The sequence below is a fragment of the Ochotona princeps genome, chromosome 17 (assembly GCF_030435755.1).
Source record: "Ochotona princeps isolate mOchPri1 chromosome 17, mOchPri1.hap1, whole genome shotgun sequence".
NCBI lineage: Eukaryota > Metazoa > Chordata > Mammalia > Lagomorpha > Ochotonidae > Ochotona > Ochotona princeps.
Window position 1 is genome coordinate 50,423,886 of NC_080848.1, and position 22,155 is coordinate 50,446,040.

The 22,155-nt window shown below is 43.8% G+C and overlaps 1 protein-coding gene across 2 annotated transcripts in view; it reads right to left on the reverse strand.

Moving 5' to 3' along the window:
- The window catches only part of DNAH9 (dynein axonemal heavy chain 9), a 305,997-nt gene that overhangs the window by 53,801 nt on the left and 230,041 nt on the right, over positions 1–22,155 (reverse strand). Inside the window, exons 50-53 of one of the 2 annotated variants that reach the window (XM_058676055.1) lie at positions 17,688–18,113; positions 9,203–9,322; positions 6,937–7,125; positions 3,938–4,173 (exon numbers count right to left, since the gene is read on the reverse strand). In XM_058676055.1, the coding sequence (XP_058532038.1) occupies positions 3,938–4,173; positions 6,937–7,125; positions 9,203–9,322; positions 17,688–18,113 (971 nt within the window). Of the gene's footprint in view, positions 1–3,937; positions 4,174–6,936; positions 7,126–9,202; positions 9,323–17,687; positions 18,114–22,155 lie in introns of those variants that run through there. The other variant, XM_058676053.1, reaches the window with a different exon arrangement.

Sequence of the window (22,155 nt, forward strand, 5' to 3'; positions counted from 1 at the left end):
TACTTTAGACAATCTCTGCATTAATCATAACACCCAACATAGCGTGCGTCCATGTGAATAGCTGTTATGCCGTATTGGCGTAGGGAGTGACAACAAGAAAGGAAGAGCTGTGCCCCACACTCCTTGTGATTGAATCTGGGAACGTGGAGCCCAGACATGCATGGCCAGCTACATAACTTGTTCATACATTTCTGAGCTCCTACAGTGCTTTCATTTTATAATCTGGCTCTTTTTTGGACATAAAACATGTTGAAAATACTTCCCTATGTCATTAAATACTATTTCATAATCACTTTTAACGACTGCATATTAGATCATGTGAATACACTTTATTAATCTATTAATAAAAATCTTTTAACCTTTTAATGTTACATAGAGTTGAATAAATACACTATTGGGGACAAAGAATTTTTCCTAAATCAGTTTGTAAATTTGATGTCATTCCTAGCCTAGCAAAAAATAACCATAAAAATTTATGGAATTTAATGGAAGATCCTAGTGTTAAGTTAAAAGAAGATAACAAAGATGCTAAGGAAAAATAAATCTGTTATTACATTTATGGACTTTTTAGAAAATATTTATTTGACAGTGATGGAGAGAGAGAGAATGAATCTTTCATCTGCTAGAGAGAGAGAGAGACAGAGTGAGAGAAAAGAAATCTTTTATTTGCTAATTCACTCCCTAAATGAGCTAGGATGAAGCCAGGCTACAGGCAAGAGACCCAGCTCTGGTTTCCCACATGGATGGCAAGGTCCCGAGCATCTGAGCCTTTGTCTCCTGGCCCCAGGTGCATTGGCAGGTGGCTGGAGGGAAAGCAGAGTAGCCACTCTGACAGCGGATGCTGGTGCCGAAACCTGGCCTTACCCTGCTGCGCCATCATCATTCCACCCAGTACAGAAAGATGTCTTACAGGATATCACACAGCACTAAGCTTAAGGATATCACACAGCACTAAGTTAGCAGTGTTTTTGAATGATACAGATTTTTTTCTTTGCTTTTTTGGAACTCTTTCCTTTTACAAAATAATAATAGATTGCTTCTGGAATAAGAAGTATTACAATAAATGTTACTAAATATAAATCTAGACAAAGTCTGGCCCAGTATTTGATAAAATAGAAAAGAATGAAGACTTCAGTTAGTAAAATTATTTAATATATACTAAATTGAGCAAGTTTAATTAAATGATAACTAATTAGTTGAAAAAAATGATACAGGATTTAAAAAAATGGCATGGAAACAATAACCACTTGTAGAAGTAGTTTGTCTTATATGTTCTTTGAAACATACTCAAGGTGCTTGGATTTCAATGTGAAAAGAAATTCCATAAATAACTAAATAATGCAGAAGAATGCTTCTAAGTATGGTCCACAGAAGAAGTAGATGACAAGTCCGACTAAGTTAAAATGAAAATAAAGTGAACTGTTGTACACCCAACCCTAAAAATAAACTTAATAGGCAAATGAGACTTTTCAATCACATGATTAAAGTCTGTTCACAGAAGTTATGTCAAAATGTTCCAGAAAAAATGGAGTTAAAAGATCAGTTTAGTTTAAAGCAGTATAATCGAAGTCCATGCAGTAAGTTTTTCATAAAACTGCATGATAAACATGCATTTAGGGAAAAACTACGCATGAATTTCTAAATGCTTTTGCCTCAAAATACACTGTTAATTTCATTTTCCATGAACTTTTTTTTGAAGTCCCTTTATATCTGGTGTAATACAATTTTTGGATCCAAATAACATGGAACAAATCTAGGATACTGCACAGTGATAAAGCAGCCGGTGGACATAAATGGGAGTGAGACAGAAGACACATTTATTCACTGTGGGGCAGCAGCATTTTAGGGAACAGAGACACAGCACTGAGCGGAAGGGACATGTCTTTAGATCTGAAATGCATTCTCTAATTGACCAGAAAGAAATATTTCGACCAACGTATGGGGATAAAGCCAGGGTTAGATGATGTTATTTCTCAACATGATTCACTCTTTCATAGGGGCCCACTTTGGTGTGCAGTATTTGCTCTGTCTAATTGTAACTTTTAACATTACATGTTTGATTTAAATACTCTGGATGAGCTGGCCCGTCAGGCAGGCATGTTCGGGATAGATGTCTGAAGTGGTGGACCTCACCATGCTGCCCGCGTGGATCATCTTGAGTTTCTAAATGAGGATAGCCTGGGTTTAAATATGGCCTCCATAACTTAAAAAGAAAAAAAAATAACGTCTTTTTTAAATGAGGCGAAATACACAGGACCTGAACATTTTCATCTTCATTGTATTTTAGGTGTACAGTTCACAGCATTCATTGTATTGTTATTGTTGAGCAACCATCACCACTATGTTATATAGACAGGGCTCTTTCTTGCAAAACTGAAACCCCATCCCCATCAAACAGTTACTTCCCTGGCACTAACATCCGATTTTAGTGATTCTAGATGCCTCATAGGAGTGGAATCATGTATGAGCTGTCCTTGTGTGACTACTTTTCTTCACTTAGTTAAATAATCAGACACGATTTGTTCTTTGGCATTGGGCATAATGTCCTCAAGGTTTCCTTCATACTGCAGTATGGTTTCAGAATTTAAGTTCCTTTTAAGAACTCAACAGATAAAAGATCTCTCTCTCTCTCTCTCTCTCTCTCTCACTTTCTACCTTTCAAATAAATAAAAGTAAATCTTTTAAAAATATTTATTTATTTGAAAGTCATAGTGACAGAGGGACGACACACACACACACACACACACACACACACACACACAGTACTCTTCCATCCACGGATTCAGGCCCCACAGGCCATCACAGCTCCCTGACTTTCCCATATAATCTTTGTCTACTTTCTCTACAACTGTTTCACTTCTTGAGTTGCCATTTAAAACATTGGAAAAGACCTGGCACAGTAGCCTAGTAGCTAAAGCCCTCATCTTGAATGCACCAGGATCCCATATGGGTGCCAGTTCACGTCCCAGCTGCTTCACTTCCCATCCAGCTCCCTGCTTGAGGCCTGGGAAAGCAACCGAGGATGGCCCAAAGCCTTGGGACCCTGCACCTGCGTGGGAGACCTGGAGGAAGCTCCTGGCTTCGGATTGGCTCAGCTCAGCTCTGGCTTGGGGAGTGAACAAGCAGATGGAAGATCTTCCTTTCTGTCTTTCTCTCTGTAAATATGACTTTCCAATAAAAATAAATAAATTTTTTTAGAGCATTGGAAAAAGGCTGAACATGAGGGCTGATGGAAAAGGGTAACAAAGGTGCCATGCATGATGCTAATTGTTATAGAATAAAGGTACATGTTTACATAAACATACACATATGTGTACGTGTGTGTGTGTAACATGGAGCACGGGGTGCCAATTGCATGTGTGTATACGCTGTGTAATAGTCTTTCAGGATCATTAAGATTGCTGCCTCCTGAAACACTGATTTTTCTGTTGGGAATCTTCAAAGTAGCCCCCACACTGTTCCTTTTTCTTAATACTGAGTGATGGAGAAAAACAGAGAGGGGAGGAGATCTTCCATCTGTTGATTCACTTCCTAAATGACCACAGCAGCCAGGCCTGAAGGTAGGCACCAGGAACTCCATCCAGGCCTATAAGGCGGGTGGCTCAAGTGCTTGAGCAGTCATGTACCGTTTGCCTAGGTGCATTAGCAGGGAGCTGGGTCTTGTACTGGAAGCATTGCCTATACGGGATGCCGGCATTGACAGTCAGTGGCACTGGCCTGTTTTTTCCCATTCTTTACTGAGCATACAGTAAAACCATGTGATTTGCAGTGACACAGAAATGCAAAGGCACCGTGCCCAGGCATCTGTGGCTGCAAGGGAGGAGAACCGTGGGGGATCAGGGAGGCAGGAACCATCTGCAGGAGCTCACCGACTGCACATCGCAGGGTTTTCCAGCACGCACAGCAGAAGCAGGGACATCCACGCTTGGTGACTTACCCCTTCTGGCCAATCTGAGTGACTCGGAGGTCATCTCCGTATTTGTTCTTGATCCACTTGATGCCTTGCAGCTGAGGGTCCACCATGAGCGGCCAGCGCTCGCAGTGGAGGAGGATGGTGGCGTTCTCCAGGGACATGCGGTCTGCGGGGAGGCCCTCATTTTGCCAGGCAGCCACGTCGGCATCATCCATCAGCAGTCTCAGGGGATCCAGGCCCGGGGTGACAGGGATGGGGACCTGGCAAAGCAGCAATGCCACCCCCACTTGCAATGGGTCTTACAGTGGACCCGCCTAGATCACAATTCCATTATGGATGACTGGATGCGTATCACCACACACCCAATGCTCTCAGCCGTGTTTATAGGCTTACTTCTGTGTTTCTCGGGTGAGCACGTATTGTGGACTTTCGTGCTGTCTCCCAGCCTCCACAAACCGTCTTTACCTCTTGACTATTTCACTGGCTTACACAGCATCTGGGAAATGCAACATTTCTCCTGTGAACCCACCTGTTGGGCAGCTGACCAGCATCCGCTGGGCCTCCCCCGGGCGTGTGCAAGGCCCTTTCTTTGAGTCTATGTTGGCCTGTCTCAGTTCATGAATTCCCCTACAAGCAAACCCTTTACATTGGCGGTTCATGCTTTTTCTTTGAGATGGAGGCAGGAGAAACACAGCAAGAACACAAAGCATGTTGGTAGTGCCCACGAGTCTGCTCACAATACATCAACTGACTGTTCTCTCTCCCTTCTTCTTTTTGTTAACACTGTGTTTATTCTATTTGAAAGTCAGAATTACAGAGAGATAAGGAGAGACAGAGATAGAGAGAGAGAGATTTCCATCTGCTGGTTCAAGCTCTAAATGATCACAACAGCCAGAGCTGGGCTGATCTGAAGCTCCTGGGAGCCAGGAGCCTCTTCTGGGTTTTCCATGTGGATGTAGGGGCCTAGGCCTTGGACCATCCTCTGATGCTTTCCCAGACCGTGAGCATGGAGCTGGATTGGAAGTAGAGCAGCCAGGACTTGAACCAGCACCCAGAAGGGATGCTGCAACCACAGATGGAGGACTAGCCCGACACACCACCTCACTGGCCTCAGCTCTGTCTACTTTGAGAATGTATTTATTCCTCACCAGGAAATCTCCCTGCTGGTTAAACAGTCACTCTCCATTTTTCCCTACCCTTAGCTCTTGGCAATTACTAATATGTGTTCTGTCTGTGGGTTTTCCTATTATGGATATTTAACATAAATGGAATCACGCAGTATGTAACCTTTGTGTCCAGCAACTCTCACTAAGCATATTTTCAAAGTTCACACACACTTCCTTTCAACCCCTCTGTCTCTCCATTCTGAGGTTTGCCTGGCCCACTTCATGCATCAAAATCTCTCCAAACCATCTCCTCTCGCTTTGCTTTTTTCCTACTGAGGACACCAGTGGCTGTGGATGTCCTACCAAGAAAACCTCTAGAGCAAAATTAGTCCCTTAGTGATTTTTTATCCTGGGACCTGAAATGTGTTTTGAGATACATTTTTTTCCTTACACTTGTATAAAATTCTATCTTCTGTGTTCAAATACAGAATTCTGAGGAAGCATCCATAAGCTCTCCCTGCCTTCAAAGACCCTGGTGCTCCCCCCAAAAGCAAGGAGAACCCTTAAAAAGCTGATACTGGGTTCTGCATCCCCATTCACTCACTCTGTGAATGATGGATGATTCTTCCTGTGGTTTTCTTTCCCCACGAACATTCAAAATGAATAAAATAACAACTTTATTTCTTATTTACTAGCACTGTAGCTTTTATGCCACTCTTGAGTGAATCATCACCAGTAGGAATTTACAAGCAGATCTGGGGAACCAGCCTTTGCTGTATAGAACGGGCTGTATATTGTAAGAATACGAGGACAGGTGGATGGTGGGATGCGATGCTTTACTGTCCACGGTGAACTTTATGCATAGGGTGTTGGCTGCACCTGGCCTTTGTGAACTTCATCCCCTCAATTAGCCTGTGACCCTGCTGAAGGCATCCTGGACTTGGATGACTGGTGGAACCTCCAGGATAGTGGGCACAACACTCAATGAATATCGGACACAGATGACTACAAGGCGTATAAAAATGCCTAGGGAATACTGCGAATTACTCTCACTGTCGTATCCGGGTGTGGCTGTGGGTCCCCTTTCATTTTGAGCTTGCTTTCCTGTTTGTGCATGTGGAGGGGAGTGGGTCGTAGAGGGGCTAGTCGGAGGCAGAACGTGCCCGCATGAAAACAAGGTGTGCAGCCTCTATGAAGGCCTTCGTGGCCCTTCCTCACAAGAGCATAAGTGACAGAGACGGATGCAGCTGCTGTTATAAAGCTATCCGTAAGCCATGAGTAGAAACTGCAGTCTGGGGGCGCAAAGTGCCATGAAGAATTTAGGAAAAGGAACTTTCCCTTATGCTTCTGTAGAGGTTTGGCTCTGGAGCAGGGAGAGCTGGGAGAAACACAGGGTTCTTGTGGTGTCTTGGAGGATGCCAGGAGACAGCCTGCTAGGCAGTCTCCAGAGTTTCCAAGAGGAACTCCCTCCGAGATGAGGTGCAGGGCTCCGGTGGCCTAGGGGACAGTGGACGGCCATGCACATCAGCATGGACAGATGGGCGTACGTACCTCAGTGCCTAGTGCTCAGGTGATAGTGGGTGTGAGTTTGCAAGAGGACATTAGATTCCTTGCTGATATCTCAGAGAAGACAGCAGAAGATGGCCCAAGCCCACAGGGAGACCTGGAGGGAGTTCCTGGCTCCTGGCTTTGCCCTGGACCATAGCCCAGAGAGTGAACCAGCATATGAAAGATACCTTCCCTATCTCACTTTTTATCTCTGAGTCACTCTGTCTTTCAGATAAATAGATGAATGAATGTATGAATAAATGAATCTTTTAAAAGTCACACACACAAAGAGGGTGTTGTTTTAGTATCAGGTGTCTTCCCCAGCACCCACTGGCTGATGTGGTCAGGAGGTGTTTGGGCTGTACATACTTTCAGCTGGCTCAGGTAGGGTCTCCAGGTCCCATCCAGGAGGTTCTGCCGGTACTGCCTTGTAAAGAAGCCGAGGTATGAAATGAAAGCTGTGGTAAGTAAGATGTCTCCGCACAGCGTGCTTTCCTGCTGTTTGAAGTTCTGCACGGCCTCTGCCCATCTCACGTTTTCTGAAGCCAGTCCTCCGACCTACATTGCAAAGGAGAGAGAGGTGGGGAGGGTCATCATGCCATGGGCTACAGGCCTGTGGAGCCCATCACTGGACATACACACAGGAAGGCACAGGCCCTGGCCGTGGGCTCCTTTCATCAAAGGGGCTCTGTGCTGGCTGCCACAGTCATTTCCACAACCAAGAGCCTTCTCTGCACTGTGCAGAAAGGAGATGGGCTGTAGGGAGGGGACAGGTTTGAGGGCTTCCAGGCTCTGCCCTCTCCACGTGCAGAGATAGACAGCCCCAAAGGGTCCTGGAGAAGGTAGGCTAGGACCAGGAATGTAAATCATTTAGTAGCACAATGCCTGATTTGTGAGACGTGGTAAAAAGTCGGGCACCTCTCCCTGCTCTTCTCCGGAGCCCAGGGAAATGAAAACAAACAAACTGTAGTTCCTGCACTATAAATAATTCACAGTGGGTGATGAGATAGATGTGGTAATTAATCACAGTGCTGGAAGAAAATGAGTGTGTGCAAGGTACCGATGGCTGTAGAATTCATGCTGACTGGCTCGGTCCACTGTGTGGTGTGGTGTCTCTCTTGTTGGGCAGCCCTGTCCTGCCTGGAAGGAGAACCACTGTGGACAGGAGAGCTTAGCTTCTGTGTTAGGACTTGGTCTTTATTTTCCCCTTAAAGTTGAAAAATGGAAAGACAAAACCCTGAGAGATTTGCTGATGCTATGTGTTGCACAAAGACCTGAACGACCAAGAATCTCCCCAGACTCCGTAGGGTAGTAGGAATGGCACTGGCTTTGATGCCCATTATTTGCCGACTCCTGGAACTGTGGGCCATCTTGTTTCCTAAGAGAACCGGCTCACCAGGCTGGGGAGGCTGTGCTAAGCATGGAATCCAAGCAGGAAGTTGAGTGGAAAGTAGGCCAGTCAACAGAGCCCCACGAACTCTCATGCACCTGCCGAAGTGTGGCCTCTAGGGCACATCTGTTCAACCATACAGATAATCTCAGTCAGGCAGCAGCAGGCTCAAACCAACAACTGCGCAGACACAGGCCAGGGCTACATCCTGTCTCCTGAGACTAAGAAGGAGAGACACCAGGTGGAGCCCACCATCCCAGGCATTGCTACCAGTGTGTCCTCCGCTACCATGTGAAGAAGATGTTCTCAGACCTTCCACCCCAGCTAACACACCCTCAGCTAACACTGAGTGGGTGAGATATTACCCTGCGGAGCAGAAGAACTGGCCAGCTGGGCCCTGCCCAAGTTCCCCCAACCGTAAGCTCAGGAGATGTGATGCAATGGTTATCACATCAAATCACTAAGTTTCAGGGTCATTTGTTGCACTGCAACAGAGGCCCGCAGCATGCCTCCCCTACCCCTGGCATTTAGACCTAGTCCTTCCAGAAAGGCTAGCACTTTTTTTGTGTGTACTCCAGTGCTGGGGTAAGCTCATGCTCAAAAATGCCTAGGGTCAGTAGGTCTCATGTTTTGCTGCTTCTATCTCAGTTCTCAATCCTAGTCATGTCTTTACTATCAGGTCCTACGTATATTCAAGACTTTGGAGTTTGCTTACAAAAATGCTGGCCTTGTCTTTTCACACACTGCCTCCAGTTATTTCAAGTCTGATGGATCTTCAAAAATTTGTTGAAAGGTAGGATTAATCCAGATATTTATTTTGGTGCAGAAAAATGTTGAAATCTGTACGAGGTCTTGTCAGACTAAGCATTTTCCACGAGCTTTCTGCATACCCCTTATCTACATGAATTTTAGACTTCTTTTCTTTGCACCAAGATAAGCTTATCTTTCAATTAATTCCACTTATTTTTGGTGAACATTTTCAAGTTCCTTTGCCTATGGAAGTACAGTCATGTTTTACATGGGTTTTTTGATGCTCACACTGCTTTTATAAACAATCCTCAGACCTGTGTGTGCGTGTACTCTTTACTCAGGACTCGGTCCCTGCATCCCAGTACATTTTATAATCCCCCCACTTCCCCCAAGTCATAGAGATGCTGAGCTGTGCTTGTCTATTTCCCATCTCTATGCACTAGACAAGTACTGTTAATATGACGGAAGCTCGCACCACAGGGGGCTGGCACTCACCAGGCGGTTGGCAAGGGAGATGGTGCTTGCGGTCGCCTCAGCTTCTTGCTGACATTTGAGTTTGTCCGCTGTGGCTCTCTCAAACTTGGCTGTGAGCTTGGCCAGGTTTCCGTTAAGGTGCTGTTTAGGAGGGAACATACAGTGTGTCAGTCATTCCAGCCAGGCCTCTTCCAGCATTCCGAGACTCGTGAACAGTTGGTTTGGAAGGAAGTGCTCCTCCAAGGGGGAAGCCGCAAGGCACTGGGGGGAAAGCAGGGCAGTTCGGGACAGGACAGGAAGGCAAATAAGGAGTGATCCCTGGCAGAGTTGCAGTGAAAGGCTTCTGTGTGGTAAGGAAAGAGGGGAAGGAAATGGAAACCCATTTGTTGGACCTACAGGGAGAGCGCTGAGCCTCCACATTGCAACTCCTCTGTCTTGGTTAAAGGCTGTGATACCTGAGGGATATGGAGCAGGGTAAGGGTGCATAGCCTGACTTTCCTGGTATTAGGAGTACGTGTGGGTCTAGTGACTTGACCAAATGAAGCATGTGCTGCCCTCAGAGGCAAAGGCACATTCATATCAGGATTGCAAGGGCCTAGGCAGAGGATGCTGGGAAGCCTGGGAGGGCCACTGCCTGTATTTGCTGTTGGCTGGTCTGGGGCTGGTCTCTCTGGAACCTAAGTCTTCCCCTGATTGAAGATTCAAGGAACATTAAGACAACTCTCTTAACATCATCCTTTTCCTCCCATTGTTCAAAAACACAAGGATTGATTTTTTTTTAAGTCTAAGTGTAATTTTGCCCCCTAAACGTATTAAGAATTTAGAATCAAAGCACATAGTTTGTTGTTATTGTTGCTCCCAGAGTATGTATTTGCATACACAAAGATGCATGGGAATACATCATAAAACCCCAAATATCTCTCATGTCTGTGTAATAGCAGGTTTAGATTGCCTTATTGTCCATTAGTAAGGCCCAGGAGAAATAAATAAGGGTCAAGTTTATATGGTGAGGCACTTTTACAGGCAGGTTGTGAGTCAACCAATTAACGAAGGTGGACTGACCATACTCATTCATGTCCTCTTCTTCCATACTTCTCTAAAATGATTATGGAGCAATTGCAGAAGTCCTAAGGGGTAGAGAGATGCTACTGGATGTATGGAAAACAATACTGATGGAGGAGTGGAGACTATTGGAGCAGGGTGGAGGAAGCTGCAGGATCTTGTTGCCCACAATTCACCAAAGGGGGAGTGGATTAGCTTACAGAGCCCACATGAGCTGGATTGAGGATTTGGGAACTGTTAGCTGTGACTGAGAGGGGTGATGAAGACAGAGGCTAACTGAACCGTGGCTGATTCCCCTACCTCCAATCTCTACTTTCTCTACTTCCTGCCCACTATGCAATGCCATCAGGTGTCTGGATGCTGGTAGAGATCAGGCATCACCTTCTGGCATTTAGAATGTATCTCATGAGACTGTATCTGATCACAAATTCTGCCAGTCAACTAGCGCAACTTTTGCCTGCACAACTACAGGCAGATTTTAAAAAACAGATTGTGCGGTTTAGTTTACTAAATGCCTGCATCAGCCAGTGCTAAGCCAGATCAAAAGCAGAAGGCACAGAAACTCAGTCCACATCTCCCTCCTAGAAGCCTGGGATCCGAGTACTGGAGCCATCACCAGCTGCTTTCCAGAGTGTGGCATTAGCAGGAAGCTGGACTCAGAAGCAGAGCTGGACCTCAAACCCAGGTACTTCAACAAGGACTGTCAGTGTCCCAAGCAGCACCATCACCACTGTGCCTTGCATCCGTCTCTCCCATCAGCTTTGGACCATTACTTTGCAGACGAGAGAGGGTAAGGAAACACTGAATGAAAGCTTGCATAAAGAGAAACAAGGACAAAACAATGACCCGAGACACAAATAATTTTGGCAACAGCAACAGCGGCAACAACAACACAGCTAAAGCCCTTTATAACTTGCTTCTTAGATTCAAGATGCTTCATTCATAAAACAGGACAGGGTGTTATTAAAAAAGAAAAGCTGGCAAAATTAACTGCTGTGGAAATTTCCACTACTGTTAGCATAAAAATAGTAAGTTCAAGGGAAGGGTTGAAAGGTGAATTTGAAGAAATCTTGTAGAATGTGTAAGGAAATGTATAGTAACAAGAAGATGAGAGAAAACAGATGATAAATTGGACCAGTCCAATGTCTAACGTACAAGCATTCCAGAAAGTAAGATTAGCAAGAAAACAGAAGGGAAATTTTTTTTTAAGAACATCTTTTCCCACAGCTGAAGATTAAAAGGTCTCTGCATGTTTAGCACAGTGAATAATAAGAATGGCAGCTGAAAAAAAAATCAATGTCAAGTTTTCAGGCAGCGAGAGTAAAGCAATGATAGAGACTTACAGGAAAGGGGAAGCGGCCTCTCTGAAGCAATCAAACCTTGATGGTTTGTTAGACTTCACATAACGGATTCAGTGCTCAAACAGAAAAAAAATATAGCAACTAAGAACTCAATACTCAGCAAAATTAGTTCGATTGAAGACTAAAACTCGGACCTAGACTCTAACTCTCTAGGAAAACGTATGTCTCCCTTCACGTTTCTGAAAAAGCTACTGGAGGATGTGCCACAAAAAAAATAAGAGCAGAAAGCAAGAAAGGAGAAGGCAGGAGGCTAGAAGACACTGGGAGAGACTCAAGGAAGAAAGCAGCAACACTGTTTACTGTATCTATGTGGATTGGAGCTCTAACCAAGGAACAAGGGGGAACGGGTCACAACAAAGGGGACCAGGGCCTGGTGTGGTAGCCTAGCGGCTCAAGTCCTCACCTTGCACGCATCGGGATGTCATGTGAGCGCTAGTTTCTGTCCCAGCGGCCCCACTTCCTATCCAGCTCCCTGCTTGTGGCCTGGGAAAACAGCTGAGGACGGCCCCAAGCTTTGGGAGCCTGCACCCACGTGAGAGACCCGGAAGAAGTTCCTAGCTCCTGGCTTTGGACCGGCTCAGCTCTGGCTGTTGCGGCTGCTTGAGGAGTGAACCTTGGATGAAGATCTTCCTGTCTGTCTCTCCTCCTCTCTGTATATCTGACTTTCATATTAAAAAAAAATCTAAAAAAAAGGGGGCGGGGGCTTGATGGGATACTGGGTTCAATGCAGAGTTTAAAAAAAATAGAGGAGCCAAGGTTGTGTGCAGCAGGTTAAGTTACTGACTACAATTCTGGCCTCCTGGATTGGTGTGCTGGTTCAAGTCCCAGCTGTTCCATTTCTTACCCAACTTCCTGAAAATGCACTAGGGAAGGCAGTCAAGATGGACCAAGACCCTAGATCTCTACACCCACATGGGAGACCAGATGGGGCTCAGGGCTCCTGGCTTTGGCCTAGTCTGGCTACATGGCGGGAGGGAAGCAGTAGATGGAAAATCTCTCTTTCTCCATCTCACTATTTTTCAAATAAGTTTTTTTTTTTTAAACAAAAATAATCGGGGCTATGGAAAAGGGATTAAAGGAAGATAACTAACTAAATCAATAAAGGTGGAAGTAAAGGGGGTGTAGTACCAAACACAGACATGTTCACATGCTACAAATGGTGCTATAAATGTCCAATGTTGTGAATCAGCCTATAGACATGGCATGAGACATTGAATTTTGGTTACCGATAAGAATACTGATATTTGCAGTTGTTGTGGTTTCAAAGCAAAAAGAGTAAATCATGACAACAAAAGTTGGGAGGTGGCAGGAAGGGAAATGTGTGGAAGGCGCGGATAGCCTGGCCTTGAAATCTTGGGGTCCCCAGGAAGCTGCCTGTGTGTGATGGGACAAGAAACAAAGTTTACATCAACTAAAAGAAGTTGCCATGACCACATTGGGAAGACATTTGGCGCAACAATTTACAGCTTCATCTATAAAGTCAGCTGCCTGAATAAAATAGATGGAGAAACAGAGACATCAGCACAGCGCCAGGACAGAAGTCAAAATTCAAATGAGCAGAGAGCAGGGAGAAAATGCAAACTTAGATGAATCCAGTGTTGAACAAAAAGGCGGAGTCAGTGGGGATTATGGAAGATGCAGAGAAACCATCTGCTGGCATGGGAAGCCATTCTTGAGCTCCAGGATCAAGCAATGAGAGGCAGGACTTTAGGACTGTAGATAAACTGGCCAGATTTTTTTAAAAAGATTTATTTTATTCTTATTACAAAGTCAGATATACTGAAAGGAGGAGAGATAGAGAGGAAGCGGAGCTGCCGGGATTAGAACCAGCGGCCATATGGGATCAAGGTGAGGACCTTAGCCACTAGGCCACGCTGCCGAGCCCAACTGGCCAGATTTTTACATAAGAGCTCCTGCTGTTTTAAATAGTGGCGATTAATTCAGTCATTTGCAAATAGTATGTGTGGGCCAAGTAAGATACAATGAAGCCACAAGGTAGCAGGCTGTGATAGGACCTCAACAATCAGTCAAAACAAATAAAAGGATTAAAAGGCGACTGTTGTCTCTGAGGAGGCTTTTGCCACTCTTTGGTATTTAACTCTGAGTGGTTTTACTTATTTTCGGAAGAAGGCAGGGAAGAAGAGTGATGCAACCCGAGAGAGGGAAGGAGATCCAGAGAGAGGATACATATATTTTTAATTTATTTGTTTTTATTGGAACATCAGATTCACAGAGAGAAGGAAAGAGAGAAATATTTCTTGTCTGCTGGCCCACTCCCCAAGTGGCCTCAACAGCTAGAGGGAGCTGAGTTGATCCGAAGCCAGGAACCAGGAGCCCCTCTGGGTCTCCCGTGTGAGTCCAGGGCCCCAAGGCCTTGGGCTGTCCTCTACTGCTTTCCCAGGCCACAAGCAGGGAGCTGGATGGGAAGCGGGGCTGCTGGGATTAGAACCGGCGCCTATATGGGATCCTGGCACATGTAAGGTGAGGATTTTATCCCCTGAGTCATGGTGCTGGCTTCAACAGGGAATTTCTTATACATACTAGTTCATTCTTCAAATGTTTGCTGTAGTCAGGGCTGAATCAATTTGATGCCACGACCTGGGAACTCATTCTGGATCTCCGTAATGGGTGACAGGGGTCTACGACTTGAGTCATCGCCTGCCGCCTGCCAGGATGTGTGTTAGCAGTAAGCTGGATTGGGCTGGAAATGGATCCAGACTTGAACCCAAGGACTCCTGTTGGGCCTATAGGATATCCCAGTAGCTCCTGAGCCACTGCTCCAATCCCCACCCCTTACCTGCTCTGATTACCAAGTCTACTACCTAGAGATAACCTAGGTACCACTACCTAGAGATGACCTCCACTTTTAACATATTATTTGTTTTCTTCTATATAAATCATTGAAATTCTATTGTGTAGGTTTTTTTTAAATGCACTTTCTGGTTCCAGCACAGTAGCCTAGTGGCTAAAGTACTCGCCTTGCATGCACCAGGATCCCATATGGGTGCCAGTTCATGTCCCAGAAGCCCTGCTTCCCATCTAGCTCCCTGCTTATGTCCTGGGAAAGCAGTCGAGGACGGCCCAAAGCCTTGGGACCCTGCGCCCATGTGGGAGACCTGGAAAAGGCTCCTGGCTCCTGGCTTCGAATCAGCTCAGTTGCAGCCATTGCGGTCACTTGGGGAGTGAACCATTGGACGGAAGGTCTTCCTCTCTGTCTCTCCTCCTCTCTGTATATCCGCCTTTCCAATAAAAATAAATAAATCTTAAAAAAAATTCCATGTAAAAAAAATTCTCATTCAGGATTCCAAATGTAGGGGAAAAATGTATTTTTTAAAGGTTTATTTATTATTATTATCTTTTGTTTTTTTTTTTTAAAGATTTTAAAATTTTTATTGGAAAGGCTGATATACAGAGGAGAAAAGACAGAGAGGAAGATCTTCCATCCGATGGTTCACTCCCCAAGTGGCCACAACGGCCACAGCTGAGCCAATCCGAAGCCAGGAGCCAGGGGCTTCTTCTGGGACTCCCATATTGGTGCAGGGTCCCAAGGCTTTGGGCTGTCCTTGACTGCTTTCCCAGGCCACAACCAGCAGCCATATGGGATCCTGGCGCGTTCAAGGCAAGGAACTTAACCGCTACACTATCACGTCGGGCCCTGATGGAATGTTTCTAACACCCTGAAAATAAGATATGTATGTGTGTCTATGCACGTGTGTGACACACACACACACAGGGAGGGAGGGAGAGGCAGAAAGAGGAGACTGAGGAAGGCTGGCAGTGACCTTGGAGGCATATAAGAAAGAGGTTTGTGGCTGTGGGTACATCTCCACATGGGTGTCATCTCCACTATTGTTAGTAGGGCATACCGTCTTCTTGAGATGTTGATAAGCATGTGTACAAACAAAGGATGGAGAGGAGGTTGTTAAAAATCATTTCTACATTTTTTTTCTTCCAGAAAATATTTTGGCAGGCAAGAAGTGCCTTCCTAAGGTAGCCAAGTATTTTTAAGATATTCTTGTTGCTTTTGCAGGTTGAGTGGGCCCATCATGTGAATGTTGGCTACTGACAAGGTATAAACATTTTGAAAACATCCCCTTCGCACCAACTGTTCCTTTAGTTAAAATAACTTGACTATAAAGAGTCTTTGAAAAGACAAATTCTTGTTACACTTTTCTGGGAGAGTCTGAAGACTATGAAAACTGTGGGGAGGCCTTTTCCACCTAGGAACAAGAATGGATGTTCCAGTGGTTCGCACGTGGTATACTTCGAAAGGAGCCGAGGTTATGGTGATAATCACCAATCTAAGACCATCTGCATTTATAAACCAGAAGAGGCTAGGTACTTCACTAAAGGATCATTTTTAAATAGCGAGACTGGGTCTTTCAATGAGAACTCCTAGGCACAGACTTTCATCTAACGATCAATAAGACCACTCATGTTATGCACACGGCATACCTACAATCTCACTTTTCACAATTTGTAAAACCCTCTTCATCATCATCATGTGTAGCAAGGCTCTTTATTTTCCTGGAATGTGTGTGTGGAAATTAAAGATGTGGAAGGAATTGTTTGGCTTGGACTTGGCCACAGTCTGTGCCTGTGACAACACATGCAATCCAAAGAGGCAGGAGAGGTCAGGTTTAACAGTCACGGACAAAGTCCCAGGGAAGGGTCCCTGAGCTCTTGCTTTGCCTGCAGAGTATCTCTTAATTCTTCTAAAGACCCCACAAGCAGGTGTGATGAGGAGCAGGTATGATACAAGGATTTGGATGGGAACTGAAATTGAATGGACAGACTTTTAGCTGCTCTGCCATCCTATAGGATTTTGTCTCTCACCTTAGTAGGATGCGTTTTAATGGGAGAGGCAAAGTTCAAGCGAAATCTTCTCTCCCAGACAGTGTTAAAATGGAGATCCCTGGGCCCTGCTGCAATGGCTCAGTGGCTAAATCCTTGCCTTGCATGCAGTGGGATCCTATATGGGTGCCAGTTCATGTCCTGGCTGCCTTACTTCCCACCCAACTTCCTGCTTGTGGGCTGGGAAAGCAGTAAAGGATGGCCCAAAGCCTTGGGACCCTGCACCTGCATGGGGGTTGGGGTGGGTCCTGGCTCCTGGCTTCTTATGGGATCAGCTGTGGCCGTTGCAGACACTTAGGGAGTGAACCAGCGGACAGAGGATCTGTCTCTCTGTCGCTCCTCTCTGTAAATCTGCCTTTGCAATAAAAATAAATAAATAGTCAAAAAACATAAACTGGAGATTACCACCCCATCCTCCAATTCTTGGTGAAGCAGTAATATCTATGTGGAATTTATAAAAGCTAATAATCTTCATGCATTTATGTTTATGCATAAGGGATTTTCTCCTAAACCTCAATCTACAACTTGGTTTTCACACTTTCATAATGCAATGCAGATAGTATAAAACATGTTTATGGTCAAGTTGGACATGACCCTAAGTCCAGCTTCCAACTCGCTAGGAATGAAGCTGGCAGATGGTCACAATTTGAAGACACTTCAAAAGTTCATGGAAAAATGAAATTAAAAGATCAGTTTATCTTGGTCCTCCCCAAAACTGAAATCTTTGTATAGATTTTCCTCATAAAGATTCATTTTCAAAAACTTGTTAAAGACGCTTAGTATGCATGGATTTCAAAAATTTTTGCATTATAGCCTACTTACAAAACTGCCTTTTCCATGAACATTTTGGAAGAGCTATCCTAGGTTCAGGAGGTAAAGAAAGAGAGATAAAAACTACATCTCAAAGAGGAAAAAAGGGAAGGCATTTTTCCCTTTTGCTTTTAACTAGCAAATGTGCAGAATGTTCAATGCAGTTTGTGTCTCATAAGAAGACAGTTGGCTCCACAGATAAGACTGCTCATCTATTATATGTAGCTGTCATCTTTTTTTCCCCAGAGGCAAAGGAGAGCATCTTTTAGGACCAGCATTGTAAGTCAACGGCCCAGGGGATTTCAGACTGTGTTGCAGAAAGTGGGCTCTCCTGACGCAGGGGACCTTGTGTGTAAATCGTGAGAGGGGCTATGCAAAGGCGGTGGAGGAGCCAACAGGAAGGCTCTGGATTCACTCACAGAGATCTTGGCTTTGATGGCAGCCAGCTTCTCCTGGGCAGCTGTGAGGTCTGTGGTGGCTTTACTCAGTGCTTGGCGCTTGGGTTCCACATCACAGAATACCTCATAGAACCTCACGATGTTGATGACCCATGAGCAGAGGCCCGCAGCTGCGTAGGACTTGGTGGCCACGAACTCGGGATTGAACTCGGGGTCTTGCAGATAGGGCCTGATGGCTTTGAGGCAGTTCTCGTGGATGTTCTCTTTGTCGAAGTTGAGGAGGGCATCCAGGAAGCTGTCCACTTTGGCCATGGTGACCTTTGCAGCCTTCCAGCTCCGATCCTTGGGCACCTTGCCCCCAGGGGCCATGAGTGCCATCACTGCGGCACTGACATTGCTGACGGCCTGAGGTGGGGCCCCAAAGGACTTGAGCTCCGTCAGGTTGGTCTAGGGAGACAGAAGGGAGGTCATGAGAAGAAAGTGCATGAGCGTTCCCTGTCCTCGGCCACGGACAGAGTTAGGCTCCAGAGTGAACTGTCGGGAAGGGCTGCTTGGAAGCCTGCAGTCACCTTCTGAATTTTAACTACCATGACTCATCAGAGAAATCAAAGCTACTCCCCAGTGGCTCCAGTCTTTCCTGAATGGTTAGCTGAGACTCAGCTATGTTCTTTCGGCGCTCTGACTCGCAGTCCATTAGAAACACACAATTATTTCACATTCAACTGCAAAATGTAAGGATGCCAACCTACTCTGAAACACGCAGCATGGCATGAATAAAAGATATGGTTATTATAAATTAATTTCCATCTTGGATTGAAGAGAACAGCACTGAAATCCAACTAATTTTTTTTTGCCTTTAATTAAACTGCTTTGTTCCATGAGCTCATCCTAACTACACTTGACTGTCCTGATGGCAAAGTGGCTTTTTCTTTTCTGCCAAGAAAGAATTCAGACAGCAAGTGCCAGGTATAGCCTGGGAGTCAGCTGCCTTTGCTTGGCCTAAGATCTGTCCTTTGTTCCCAGGCTACACTTGCTCCAGAAGGATACGGCTCAAAGGATTGACCCTGGCACATCACTTTGACTTCCCAGGCCTTGGTGTGTGGATCCACAGAGTGTGCCATGTGAAGTTATGTCATGAATGCCTTTGATGTTGATGGAATTCTGGTTGAGAAGTGTATGTCTGACAAACCACCTGCTTAGGGATCTGGTTTGGTGAGGGGGTTTAGTTCTTTTTCCAGATGAACTTGAGGTGTCATGAGCCTAGACATGCATGAGCACAGAGGGATTATTTCCGGCCCCTAATAGAGGTGTTAAGGGAGATGCCCAAGAACTTGGGTCATTTTCCCTTGCCTTCCCAGGTATATTACTAGGAAGCTGAATCTGAAGCTAGGACTTGAACCAGAATTCTGATAGGGGATGCAGTATGACCTCTCTGGTTTTCATGTCTCCCATGCATGGATTTCTCAGCTGCACACCAGATTCTGCATGTTGCAAAGCACACAGCCCAACTCTGACCCTGAGACACTTTGTTACCATACTCTAATTGCCTTCCGTCAGGATGTCAATGTGCCAAGCTCATCCCCACCCTAGGGAAGCTGTCCAGGCCCTTCCACCTAATTTATCTGCTTGACTGATACTTTCTCATTCCTTACCCTCCTCAGAGGGGCTCTACCCACCAACTTCCCTTCCTTAGTGCTTTCCTGTCCTAGCCTCAGGATGATTTCTTTCAGAGAAATGATTGCACTTGGAAATGATGATCACTTTTTGCGTGTTGACCTTTTACACAAGTATTTCTCTTCCTCCAGAAAACGGGGAGGGACCCTATCCATATAGTTAACCATGGCAACTCCAGGGCCAATAACAGAAAAAGAGAGATCACCTTTAGTTGAGGGCAGGCGTGCAGCCAAATCAATGAACACCTGAGTTGCATTCTCCCTCCCTACAACCACCTCCTGATGCTCATCCTGAGCAAGCTTGTAGGAAGCTGGGGACAGAAAGAGCTACCGACACAGTGCCTGCAAGGCAGCCTCCCAGGTCATAGGGAAAGCAGAATGTGGAAGGATACAGAATGAGGAGAGAGAGGAATAGATGGTTGGCTTCCAGTAGAATTAAGGAGAACATTTTAGTCTATAAATAAAGAAATGCTCGTTTCTTTCCTCCTATGTGGTGTTTATTTCTCTGTTACGTTTTAGGATATTTTGTGATCTATAGGTCTAAAGGTTTTTATGGAATCAATCTAGTTACCCATTTTCTAAAGTGCACTGTTCTTTGTTTCCATGCTTTGCAAGATGTATTGCCAACGTTAGGATGGATCTGAATGCTTATGTGAAGCTTTCTGGTACTTTCACTGTTTTGTTCTTTCCAGTCAATGAGTATATATATACTGGGCACCATCCAGCAAAAACAAAGATGAAAATGAGACTTACTCACGATTTTACTAAACACAGATAAACATGGCAAAGATACTTGAAAAAGTTCACTGAATGTAGAATTAAAAAGTTTATTTTGATGTGAAGTCATTGTGAAGCTATATGTAATTTTTTTGGTAATATGCATTGTTCATGAACCTTTTGAGCACCTGTGCATTGATTTCAAAATTTTATGTGAAATATAAACTTATCCTTGAATTCCATTTCCTATGAAAATTTTTCGAACTCTGGTATTCATTGATGTGGCTCATTCAGCAGCTTTTGTAAAGTCTCTGTTGATGCATTTATATCCATATATATATATATGATGTATATATACATATGTGCATATATGCATATACAGTATTTACATATGAGAGGTCTTCAGAAAGACCATGAAAATTGTATGTTATAAAGAAGTTATGTATGTATTCCAAATTCTTTTTGCTTAAAATTAATTACTCTTCAATTTTAGCTTTCCACAAACTTCTTAAGGCACTCTAACATATATGTGCATGTATCATATACACAAATATATGTATATACACACATATACATATGTATACACACATACATATCAGTCAATCCCTGTTACTTTCAAATACACATTTTCAGTAAAACTGCAACCTGTTTGCACTTTGTTGCTTTTGTAAAGCATTAATTTAAAAAAAGCAAAGCACAGTTTTCTCTCATTTGAATGTGTCATAATTTATCTTAGTCCATGTTGTTATAAATTTAGGTTATTAATCTTTAATAGTTGGTTAAATGATATGCACTTGAGAAAATTAAGAATCAAAATGGATTTCAGTTAGACTTACATGTAATTGATAAATTTGTGGAGTGACTTCATCTTGATACAATGAAATCTTCCACTACAAAATCTTGGTTATGAATGATGAATATAGATACAGATACATACACAGATACAAGCTTATTCACTTTTTATGACCTTCAGTAGGATGTGCATCTTTCTTCACAGTTTCAACAAATTTCTTTACACTTATTTGTACCTTATGTTTTGGTTGTTATTTTGAAAATATGTTTTCTGCTGTATTATTATGACTATTTGGAAAGCTATTGCATTTTGTGATTTTATAATAAGTCCTCATCCTTTCCCTTTTACTATATTTTTGTAACATCTGCGAATAATAATACATTTATATTCTATTTCACAGCACTCATGTCATTAGTATTTTCATCTATTATTTCAACTGGTCAGGGATTTGGGATAACTTTTCAAATAATGGTGAATGCTGGGGTTGTCAATTGTACCTTATTTGTGTTGATAGGGATCTCTTTAGTGTCCCATCATTTGGTAAGACATGTTCATCTTGGGTTGGATTTGACGGTCATCCTTTTACCCCTGCTTTATGACAGGTTTTAATAGTAATGAATTTTGGCATTTCTCAGAGGCTTTCTCCTTTGAGGTTGGTTTGGGCATGGTTGTATGATTCTACTTGTTACATCAGTCTAACTAGTTGGTGGAATATTTTTGTCTAAGTAAATATCTGGGTTTCACTTGCTAGTATTGTACATAGGTGTTTTACATTATTCCTAAATTACATTAATCTGGGGTTTTATCTTTTACCATATCTGTCATTTTTAGTAAGAGCTTATCATATAACAAAGGTCCTGAGAAGTGTTGTAGGAAAGAAGCTTGACTGTGACTCTAGAATCAGTATTTTTTTCCAATGGCATCTATTTTTACATTACCTTTTAAGTTAAAAATTAAATGACAGATGGAGAGAAAATGTCACACTATATATGCTGAGGAATTAATGGCAAATGCTTATACTTGTCAATCAGTAAGAAGACGGGAAACTATCTTACGTCTAATCTCTTTAGAATAAAATCATTTAAAGTAAAAGCAAATCATGTTTTATTCATTCATTGAGTAGAAATGATTGAAATATCTAAGGTTGGCAAAGATGAGGAGTAAGCAGTCCTCAGACCTAGGAATAAGAACTATTTTGGGTAGGAATTTCACAGCACATATTAAAAAATAAACCACACTGTGTGGCATTCTCCTTTGCCTCTGTAAGAAACACCATCTAAGCAATATATGAAAAACCCAATGTCAG